Here is an 11,697-nt window from a genome sequence, read left to right on the forward strand (position 1 = left end):
CAAAATATAGGGCGCCCAGTGAACTTGCACCTTAAGCATACGTCTGGCTGTGCTTGTGAGAGTGTCATCACGTAGTGGGGGCAGCTGCAGAAAGATGTGCAGTTTGTGCTGCTCTGGGCACGGTGGGTACCGCTTCCTTAGATGGCTTTTTTTCTGCTCACATCACCGTTCCCAACTGAAACACACATTCTCACACAGTTGTTTTTAGCAAAGTCTGGAATGTGACTATATTCTGAGAAAAACCAGCAAATGGCCTTTGTAATACCATCGCCCAGGAATTCTTTCCACTTGTATGAAAATATCCCTCAAAAAATGGAAAAATGTGTCAAATAAAGCTGTGAGGGAGAAGTGATTTAATAAAAACAACAGCAGCGGCAGATGCTGGAAGGCAGACTCCAAGCTCCACCCCTGTGTCTCTGAGCCTCTAGTTTGGGGCAGGCAAACAACAATATTTCAAGGAATTGGCCCAGAAATCAGCTGCAAGCCAGACCTGGCATCTGAATTGCACGGTCTGGACGTGCACCATCCAAATGGACTCATGACCAGCATCCCAGGGAAGCGGGTTTTGAGATTATTATGGCCACAGTTCCACACACAGCCACGTTTATTTGCACTTGTCTGTCACACCTAGTGCCTACCATGCGGACTAGGGAAATAGTTGAATTAAAAATGAAGACTGACTTGAACCTTTTCACAATCTAGTTTACATATTTGTTCTGAAAATGCCGTATCTGATACACCCTGTATCAAAAGCAGAAGCACCAAAGCACTGGAAGTTACTTCTCCTGAACCAGAATAAACTAAGGAACTGCAAAGAAGTCTCAATTCCACATGTCCACACCGAAGAACTGCAAACGTTATGAACCCAGTAATAGAAACATGTTAGGGAGGATGACCAGGATCCCGAGAAACAAAGGAACAGGCAATCCATCGCCGTCCTCTCAAATTCCCGGCACAGAGGACGGATGTGAGTGGGTAAGCCAATGTAAGCGTTTTGCGTACAATGCCACGCATGTACAGGTACAAAAAGGGCTATGAACAATTAGAGATTCTTGAGAAATTTGAAACTGTGACTTACCAATGCAGGTCCTGCCATCTGTGTGCAGGCGAAAGCCTGGCTTGCATTCACAATAGTAAGATCCAAGGGTGTTCACACATCTGTGCTGGCAGCCCCCATTGTGGACCTGGCACTCATCAACATCTGCAAAAGAAAAGGGAAGAGGGAAAAAAAATTCAGAGGAATGGGCATGACGGTATCTGAAGTCAGGATTACGTATCCTCTGTTGACTGACTCCAGATTTGAGGAACAAATGCAGAGGGAACAAGATTGCCATTTCATTATGTTTAATCAGTTAAGCTATTTAAGACATTTCAAGGACAAGCATGCAATCAGGGGGAAAAAAGCATCTTATTTGTCAATTGGCATAAACCATCCCTCATGTTGTTCACCTTGCAACGGCCACTTTTCCCATTTGCTCTAAGATTATGAATTTATTAAGATTTTACACTTCCTTACTCTGTGTGTGTTGAAAACAGGCTGGGCTAGTCCGTTTGTTACTTACATACTTACATGAACGGTGAGAGTAAACACCTAGCATTACAGACTGGAGTGTAAACACCTAGCATTACAGACTGGAGTGTAAACACCTAGCATTACAGACTGGAGTGAGGGGGAGCGATGCGAAGCAGCGAAAAGCTCAACACCTCAGTGCCACAGCAGCTGGTGTTCTCGCCCTGCTGAGTCGGTCTCATCCTCTTGCAGCACAGAAGCTGGCTTCCACCGAGCTCAGCCACGTGCCAAACGTGAGAGGTTTTACTGTCATGCTTCTCATCTCAGTACTTCGCAAAGCATTTAACACATTTCACACCTTTCATGCCTGGAATTCACTTGACTTGCTGCTGAAATGCAGCAAAATCTGGGGTATCTGGTGATGAGCTATGCTCAGGATTGCTATGCATCATTGGAGAAAAGAAAGAGAACGTGTTAATACCCGGAGAAAGTTATTACAATGGATGAACTGTATGACTAACAAGGATTTGTTCATAATTATATGATACTTAAGAACATGATGAAGTCCAACTGGACCCCCAAATACAACAGGCAGACTACAAACGGTGAGACTCTGCCACAGCTCCCCAGCCCTCTCCTCCCAGCTCCACGACCAGAGCAAGCCCGGGAGAACGGAGGCAGCCGTTCCTGCAATAAGGAATCCACTTGGCCAATAAAACTGTGCATGTCCGTTTCTCTTGGTAAAACTACAGACCCTCGAACAAAAGACAGACTCTGAGCCAGAAAAATCTTCTGCCAAGTGCTGAGCAATCTTTCAAGAGCTGAAATGGGAACTAGCCCATGAGTTCTTGGTAAAAATCCCGTTACGTTTTATTATCAAAGCTTCAAAACCGGGGGGGGTAGCCGGCAGTGTGTTACAGAAAGGGAGATTCATTCCTGTTTCACAGACCTTAAATTGCCTTTAAGCACTGGGAATAACTTCCAGAACTGAGAAGAAATGTAAAAGTGTTTGGAGCACCTAGCTACATGGTGCTAACTAAGATGCATATCAGAAGTTTGTCAAAGGCAATTTCAAGTTTCTGAGACACAAGACTCCTTCATATGGCTGTAATTAGAAATAATAGGGATGTTTGTGGATATAGCTGTACAGTTCCTTAATTCCCGCGGTTTGTGTATACACGTATACATGTACACTACCTTTCAGACTGGAAAGGATCAAAGATCTCTAGTCAGGTGGGGGGACCAGATCACATTCACGCTAACAGCAAAAAAGCCAACCGGCAATTCCTTTTTTCACGGAGAGAAAACTTCGGTAGCTTTGGGTCTATTAGTGTTTCTATGCACTTTCTGCGTGTTGTGAAGGAATCTTCAGGATGCACAACTATTTTCTGCTGTTACACAGCATTGCTGTTATCCATTACACCTGTCATGCAAGGTTTTGCTAGAACAGAAGGCTAAATCCCCAAGCAAAGAGATAACCCGGGACACAGCTCTGCACGGGGGATTGCTAGCCAGACCTTTCCAGGGTGCTGCAATCTGGGCAGCCCAGGTACAGAAACCCCAGCCCAAGGCCTTGACTGGGTGGGGGGGGCGCGTGTTTGAGGAGAAAGTCTCTTGAGGCTGCTAAGTATCGGACACGAAGCTCTGTCCTGTCCATCCAGCAGCTTTGTTCCACGGACAACACTCCTAAACAATTTCACAGAAATACACGTAGTTCAAAATAAATGAAGTAACGGGGCTGGCATGATGACTGACCAAAGCAACGCACGTGGCTCAGAAACAGCAGGTCTGGGGAGAGTCATGGTGGGTATTCTGGATAAGGGCATATATCGTTTGAGTTTATTTAGGGCACTTTAAGTACCACAAAAAGCTGTTACAGCTGGTTAGATACAAAGCTAAACCATAATTGAGTTACTCGATTGAGGACACAGCACTTTGAGATCTGTGCTGTTAAACAGGATTTCAACTTGAATTTGCCACAAGCAAAATGCACATTTTCAGTACTGAAGACTTTATGCTGTGTGTACAAAGCTCCTGACAGTCCTGACAACACGTGACTTCTTTTTGCATCCTAGATTCTGCCTGCTATCACGTCACTCACCTCGGTAGATCTATCAAACCCACCCTATTTATTCAGCCGGAGCCTCCCAGTTCTCACTGAAGCTCCCTGGAGCTTTTAAAGCAGTACATGACGGAAGGGTGAAACCAATGAGAGCAGGAGCAGGATTCCTGTGCACCGGGCTCGGCCGGTTGGTAGGATTCCCGTGCACAGCACTGGCAGCTGGCGCGGGAAGTGCGCGGCTGATGCTGCACGGGCCACCGCACGCTCCCCGGCAGCTCACCTGCTGCGGCACAGCAGGGAAAACCGGAGGGCAGAGCCCGCTGGCACCGCGAAGTGGGTCGTGCAAGCAGCAGGGGGATACAGAGCCAAGCTGAGCAGTGAACCAGCACCGTTTCATCAATGACTGTTACTAAGAAGATAAAGAAACGTTTCCTCAATGAATCACGGCAGGGCGTTGCCCCGACTGTGTCTTTGCAAGCCAGCGGTGCAAAAACCTGCTCAAGCCTCACCCTTGCCCAGCGCCTGCAATCCGCTCCCCTGCCCGAAGCATCGCCCAGCTCCCCGTTTGCTCTGCTAGCTTGCTCTTACCTAATTGCAGCTACGGCTCTCACTGGGGAGGCAAAGTGCATCGAAAACTACAGGAAAAGGAGAAATGCAACCTTGACTAAAGCCAGTGCTAAAATTTTACGTTAATTGGCATCCGATTAATTGCCAACAAAATCAGCTAGCAGCAAGCAAATGGACTGGGTCAGGGAAGAAGTGGGAAGCTAAATGGGAAAGGTGATGCTTGTTTTACTCAAGTGTTTCTGTAATAATAAAAATATTTGTTGTCTCCGAATACTTTTCATTAGAAGGCTTCTCCCTGCTTACAAAGTTAATTGTAAAGGTTAGATATAAGGACGAAATTCTTCACTATGAGGGTGATGAGGCACTGGCACAGGTTGCCCAGAGAAGTTGTGGATGCCTGGAAGGGTTCAAGGCCAGGCTGGATGGGGCTTTGAGCAACCTGGTCTAGTGGCAGGTGTCCCTGCCCACGGCAGGGGGGGTGGAACTAGATGATCTGTAAGGTCCCTTCCAACCCAAACCATTGTATGATTCTGTATGATTCTATGAATTTAAATGACTATTCCACTGCTTCCCTTCAACTCTAATCTGAAACCATAGAGAATTTACCATCCAAAAAAGTTAGTCATGTGTTGAATAAACTTCTTCCTTTCACCCCATTACTCATACTTGGTAATTATACATCTCCTCCCCAAATGTCTCTTCTTCCCCCTTTGTATTTTTCACCCTCTAAATCTCTGTAATTACAGAGGGCTGTCCCCACCCCAAAGCCCCCCTCTGCCCCGTCCCACCTTGGCCTGGGAAAGCGGCCACACCTTCCTCGCACCCCAGCTGCAGAAACGCCCATCACCTTCACCATTAACGCTTCCCACGGAACCCGCCATGTCCCCTTTTTCCTTCCGGAGCCTCCCTTATCTCCTTCTGCAGTAACAGAGATATTTTTTGGACATATGCTACAATATGGTGTGACCAAAATAAAACCTCCCATCCTTCACACCCCTGGCGGGAGGGCAGCAGTGTCATCCCCCAAGAAATCTTACGTTTGTGTCTTTGGAAATAACGCAACTGTGCCAGACCATTCAGACCAAATTCAAACTCTGGGATGAGCGCACAGAGAGAAGAGGCACCTCCTGGGTGGATGCGCTACCTACTGCCTGGCTCTCTGATGGAGACCTTGCATTTCCTGGTGGGGACCGGTTGCTTTCGGTCCTCAGACTGCGGAGTCGTGGGCTGCGACTGCTGCAGCAGCTGCACGAACACTCACACAGGGGGAGAGCAGCGAGAGCTTGCTCACAGCTGTGTGAAATAGCAGGGCTTTTTCTGGTTTGACCTGAAACGCATCGCTAAAAAGAAGGAACCACAATGATGATGTGCCGGGACCCGCTCTGGATCCAAGAGGATCACTCTGCCCTGCCCGAGCGACAGCAGCGGCTTGTGCTGGGGAACGGGGATTGTTCCTGCTCCGCCAGACGCCCCGGGTGGCCCTTGCCCGGCCATGCGCAAGCACCAGGGTCTGTCCTGCAGCCCAGGACTGCTCTCCCACACCCTGCAACAGACAACAGAGTACAGAGAGAGAGGAAAGAAGCAAAAGCTGCGTTTCCCAGTGGGACCTGTGATGGAGGAAGGGCGACGCATTGGCCCCGGGGTCGGGGAGGGGGCAGGTCCACCGGCCACCCCCAGCAGCAGCAGCAGTATCGCCAACCTGCCCAGGCGTGCACAAGGCTCGCCAGCGAGTGATTCACCCAGGAATATAAACTGGGAGGCAGCAGGAGCCTCCTCGCGGGGCCGGGACAGAGCATCCCTGCGAAGGGTCACGTTGCCCCTGGTGCACGTCTTGGCAGTACAAAGACCCAAAAATCTACGTGACGCTTTGCAAGATGCGGTTTGTGGCACACCGAGCTATTGGAGAGCTGACAAAATCTGGTTGAAATTAATATGCCAAAGAAAGAAAATTAGAAGCATACGGGCTTCTCTTCCGAGGAGGGTAGCTGACACCAAGCAACCCAGAGCCATGCCAGGATGGAGCATGGCAGGCCCACGTGCCTGGGCACTCCGCCGTGCCGGCATGGATAGGGCAGCAGATACTGGCCGAAGCCCACCGAGGCAGACACAAAAACCAAACGCAGCGAGAGCCTGGGAGTGGGACTCGGCTTATTGGGTGGGGAAACCCCCCTGCTGTGTAAGGAAGCTGGAGTTCATGTCCTCATCCGCAAGGACACGGGGCTCACCCGAGAAACAGCTGATGCTCTCGTCAGCCTCTTCCCTGAACAGGAAGAATCCATCGGACCTCAGATACCGGCTACGTGGACCAACAGGGGTAATGCTGTAATCGAATGTAGGGAAGACGAACACAAGACCAAAAAAAAAAGAGGAGGGTGCGAGGAGATGGCTGTATTTAAGTGCACTCCCTGACCACGGACAGGTCTTCATGAAGAAATACTATGATTTATCTCAAACAAGAACTCCGTGTCAGAGGAAAGAAAGTGGCAACAGCAGCTCTGCAAGTTACTAAATATTTGGTACAGAGGCAGTTTATCTCCTCTGAAAGGCTGAGGAGGAGGAGATGGATCCCAGCTGGAAGTGCAGGCAGTAGATACGCTGCTAAGGTTCGCTCTATCTGGCCAAACAGCTTTAATCCCTGTGGCGATTAGCCTGGATTACAGAGCAGGGCTGCAGGGAAAAGGTTAATTAAAATCCATCAAGATGAGCATGTGTGGGATTTAGCAACTTTATCTTTCCGGTACCAGTTTGTTGAAGCTAATTCAGCAATTTTAAGAAGTAAAGAGACTGGAAGGAGACGAACCAACAGAACGGCACGCTGGATGACTGAAGCCCAATGCTCCTGGGAAGAGGCGCACAGCGTTACCGCTGCCGCCCTGCACTACAGACAGGGCGCAGAACGGTGCCGGGATGTGTTAGAAGGAAAAACCCCTATGCATTACTTCATCTCTTGCATGTATTGCACAGCCCCTAGCACGAATAACCTGCAGACATCGGAGGCCATGTTATTCCATGCTCCCCTTGCAGACAATGCAGACAGGACTCAGCAATGGTTATTTTTAACAGTGCAAGGAAGACACGGGAGCGGATGATGTCTTAACCCCCCCTCTGCTAACTCGGAAGCCTTTTCCTCCTCCAGGACAAGGGCGAGGAAGAACGGTACCTGCCTCAGGCTGGTCTCGGCTTGGAATCCGAGTGACTCGCGTGAGGAGAGAAGAAAGGTCATTTTGGGCGGTCAGAATGCCTCCACACCCCCAGTTTTCATCTTGTTGTAAAACAGGCATTTGGGAAAGCCTTGAAGGCTCTTAAAGACCTCCACAGAGTTATTCGGGCTGGCATTCCTTCCGCTGCAGCCCCTCCTAGACAGACAGGAGATGCCCGTAGCTTTCCCACGCTACCTGTGCCACCCTCAGCAGCAGCAGTTTCCAAAGGCGCTTCAGGAACAGATGCATTGGTTTTACAGTAATCTGATGAAGTGAAAATGTATCAGGGAGCCGTTTTGCCTCAGTCACTTGCTTTGTCCTCAGCTCACCTAGTTTTGCCTTCAAGCACAGCAGCTGGGAGAGTTGCCCAGCTCTCATTTGTGCTCACATTTCTGTCTCCGGATGGTGCTGATAATTAGGTATTACTCAGAGCGGAGCAGAGGTGCACGTAACAACAAGCAGGCAGCCTGCTCTGGGCTTGCTGCTACGCTCACTCACTCAGACCTTCTTTTCTAGCTTTGTTTTACCCCACTTCTCTGTGCAGGATGTTATTTTGACTAGGGGACGTACCTGTGCAGAGGCACATCGGCTTGGTCCCTGCGCCGTGCCATGGAAGCTAACGGCACAGAGGTAAACGCTGACATGTACCTGGTGACGGTACCGACTGATGGAAATGCAGGTCGCTATTGAAGGAGCTAATGAAAACCATATAATCAAACAAAAGTGACCAGCTATGCTCTATGCTGTTTTCTGACATACTTTAGAGAATCATAGAGAGAATATCAAGGTACCAGGTCTACTTGACTGTGACGATTTAATGCAAGTCCCCAGCAGAGCACAATGATCTCTCCCGTAACAGTTAGCTGCGTAAGGACATAATGCACAGCATTGCAATTAGCCACTCTACACTAACACAAGGATCCAACAGAGCGCTGTTTGTACACAGAATGTGTTTTAAGGCACTCAAGACCTCAGTGAAATGTACACCACTATTACACAAAACACCTCTTAATTCTCCATTCATACACTAAAACTGCTGATGAAACGCATGTACAGCAGTTCGTTGTGCTTGCTTTGCTTTTGCAGCTGGCTGACGAAAGAAAAGTGTCTGCGTAGAAGCCTGCACTGCCTGGACTGGCAAATGGGAATGCACTTCAAGTAAACCAGTGCATGGTACCATAAAAATCATACGATCAAGAGAACATCCGCTACTACCTGTTGAAGAGAAGCTCAAGCAGTGAAAGAAAAATCATCAACCAAAAAACCACCGTAATACCAAGTTTAGGATGAGCAATGCGTCTATGATTATCTCCTCTGCCTTACACCTCTGCAGGCGTTACGCAGCTTCCTACCATCCAGCTCCTGCTGTCCAACCACTCCCGCGTACCTTGGGGTATCCACCTGCACGCTGGTGGGTGAGAGGCTGCAGAAGAGGGGGGCATGTCTTCAGGGAACTTCCCCCCAGCACCTCATCTCAGGTCACGTCTCTTGAGGACCTGCTTGCATTCAAAGCCAAAAATTAAGTTCCCTGAAAAATTATCTTGTTTCTTGTATCAACACCCGCAGAGCAAGGTCCAGAGAGCACCTGTGGCAGTGCAGGGAGAAGACAGCGGCTCCGAGTGCTCCTGGAAGATTCGAGGCCAAAACCCCAGCGCTCTGCTAGGTGCATGTCAGTGACACGCACAGAAAAGGCTCGTCCTGCCGGAGGAGAGAACCAAGGTGTTTACCTGAGTCAGCCTTCACCCCTCCATCTGCTGGTTCTGTCAAAGGTACCATTCAGAGGAAAGGTATTTCATGTCGCAACACGTCAAAAATTCACTCGTTTTCAGAGATGGAAAGAGAATATTTTTTTTCTTGTCTTTTGTTGTTGTTCTCAGTTGGGTGGGCCTGAAGGCTGCGGTGGGTTGGACTGGGTTTGTTTTATTTTGTAATCTGCACCTACTTCTTTGTAAACTATGTTTTAAACTATATTAGACATAACTTCTCGGAGGAAAGACATATTTAGCTTGTCTGCCAGATTTTGGCTTGCAAATGTCTGGACATTCACCCCTTTTCTGAAGATGAAAAAAGCCAAGCTCCTTGAAAAAGAGGCTTAGAGATCACACACTTTCCAGTAGATACGTTACTTTTCCCCCCAGGTTCAGAGCACTTGCAAGAATAGCCCAACGGCCTGGGTGAAGGCGCTTTGCTTTTCTGCTCGAAGCTTTAAATTACATTCTTCCTGAACATGAGAAAAACACCTCAGCCTTGCAGACCGGAAGATACCTCACATGAAAGTCGGGATAAAGCCATGAGCGTGCACAGAGCTACCTATCTGTGGAGCCCAGGTAAGCAGAATCGGAATCAGGTGAATTATGCGGTAGGGAAGGGAAGGCTGGAGGTTTACATTCCAGACACAAAGCTGGATCTCAGGAGCTTGTCTTGGAGAAGTCGTATGAGCTAACGTAGTTGGATGGAGGCAGCAAACGCGATCTGAGTTTGAGACAAACATCTGATCTATAAATAACAAAACAGCAACTCACCCCATTTCCAAAGGTCTGGCACATCTCACAAATATACTGATATCACTTTTATAACCAACTGCTTGGGGCATTTATTTCTTAGGATTAGCTCATGATGAGATAATGCATTCCTTGATGTCTACATTACACACAAGCATCCAAAGTCTTTAGTGAACTTCACATATTCTCCATTATTTCCTAAATCTTCAGGCAACCACAAACTTTATCTGCCCCTAAGTCAGCTGAACACACAAAGAGGAAGAAACAGTGGCGTGTGTGCATATTCGCAGAACTTACACCTCGCTCAACGTCCCCATCTACCACCACACATAAGCCAGTGCACATAAATGTTCAACAAAAGATATTGGAAAGCGGCAAAAAAGTATTTATTGCCTCCTTGCAGTGCCTGACACAGTGCAGCAGAAAGTGCAAGTCTCATAAAACAAACAAACAAACCAAAAAAAGTAAATCTAGCGATGACAGGGAAGAACCGCTTATTTTGCTCCTTACTGATCGGGAAATAGAACCACGGAAGTTGATCGTTCACCTTCTGGTATGCTGGAATCTCCATCTGCTATTAGCAGACACGGGCTGTAAATGCTTCTGACTTTCTGAAGGGGTGATAAAATGCTGGGGTACCACCGACAGAAGGTGCTGCACGTGTCAACGGGCATACAGAGCAACGCCATCCCCTCCACCTGCTCGACGGGAAACTCGGGCTGGCCAAGCCAATCCACACAGCAACGGGCTTGAGACACCTTTGTTGGGTGTTTGCTTCTAACAGACACTGGTAAGTCTGAACATTTCAGTGCAGGACGCGGCTCCTCTGACTGCATCTACCAGCTATAGCCCATATACTCCCAGCCCCTGGCTCCGGCCACTGCTGCCAGAGGATTCCCCTTATGCATAAAATGACACTGAGTAATACCGAGCTCTACCCTTTGCAAGACTCCACCATACAATACTCATGCAACCCAGACAAACTCAGGTAGTCCCTCAGAGAGAAAGGCAGATTTTTTTTCATGATAAAACAGTATCATATTTCATTTATTGCCCTGGACTGGGGTGAGATCTTTTGGAACCAGGGAAAAAACTAATCAACATGCCCTAACAAAATGCATACATTTGTTTTTTAAAAGAATATTGCACAGCAGCTATCTTTGACCAAGCCATATAGCTGCACAGCAACTGATGGAATGAAACAAGAGTTTCTTTCCCGCTCTGCCAGAAGGGACTTTTCAGAATAACAAATCTGCCAGAGGCAGACTGCGCCTATAATAATGCAAAGTGACGATACAAACACAGGCAGATGTACAGCCAGGTCACCAGTTTGTGACTTTAGTTGCTGCCAGCCTGGGACTCCCTCCTGGCAGCTCAGCTATCTGCCTCCGCAGCCGCAGCCAAACCTCTCGGGCTCGTCGTGCAGCCGGCAGCGGAGGAAGAGAGCCCCTGCAAAGACACCAAGCCCGGCTACATACCTGGCCTCAGCTCGGCGTGGCCAGCTCCATATCCCGCACGCCCCAAGTAACAGGGGTAGCAGTTTCTCCAGAGGTAGTGGTAGTGATTGCCCGCGGTACCTGGGATGCCACCCAAAAAGCCGAAGCACCACAGCAGCATCCAGAACTGCCCCTGCTCCCGTCCCATGATGGAAAGCTAACGGGCATTCAGGCAGGAGGCAAACTTAACATCCACAAAACGCGGAGTCCCGCAGCACGTTGGAGACGAAACGGTGCCGAGCTGCAGGAGCCGGGGGAAAAAAACCGCAGACAAGCCCAAAAGCGAAGGGAAGCCCGGCGAGCGCGGCGGTGATGCGCGGGGCGGCGCGGAGGAGCGGCGCTGCCTGCGGGCGGGCGGTCC

At 48.9% G+C, this 11,697-nt stretch overlaps 1 protein-coding gene across 1 annotated transcript in view; it reads right to left on the reverse strand.

The window, feature by feature from the left end:
* The window catches only part of MEGF6 (multiple EGF-like-domains 6), a 107,412-nt gene that overhangs the window by 36,958 nt on the left and 58,757 nt on the right, over positions 1-11,697 (reverse strand). The window contains 1 exon segment of the mRNA XM_009320562.1: positions 1,079-1,201. Within this exon segment, the coding sequence (XP_009318837.1) occupies positions 1,079-1,201 (123 nt within the window).

This window comes from Pygoscelis adeliae, unplaced genomic scaffold (genome assembly GCF_000699105.1).
Source record: "Pygoscelis adeliae isolate BGI_AS28 unplaced genomic scaffold, ASM69910v1 Scaffold213, whole genome shotgun sequence".
Lineage (NCBI taxonomy): Eukaryota > Metazoa > Chordata > Aves > Sphenisciformes > Spheniscidae > Pygoscelis > Pygoscelis adeliae.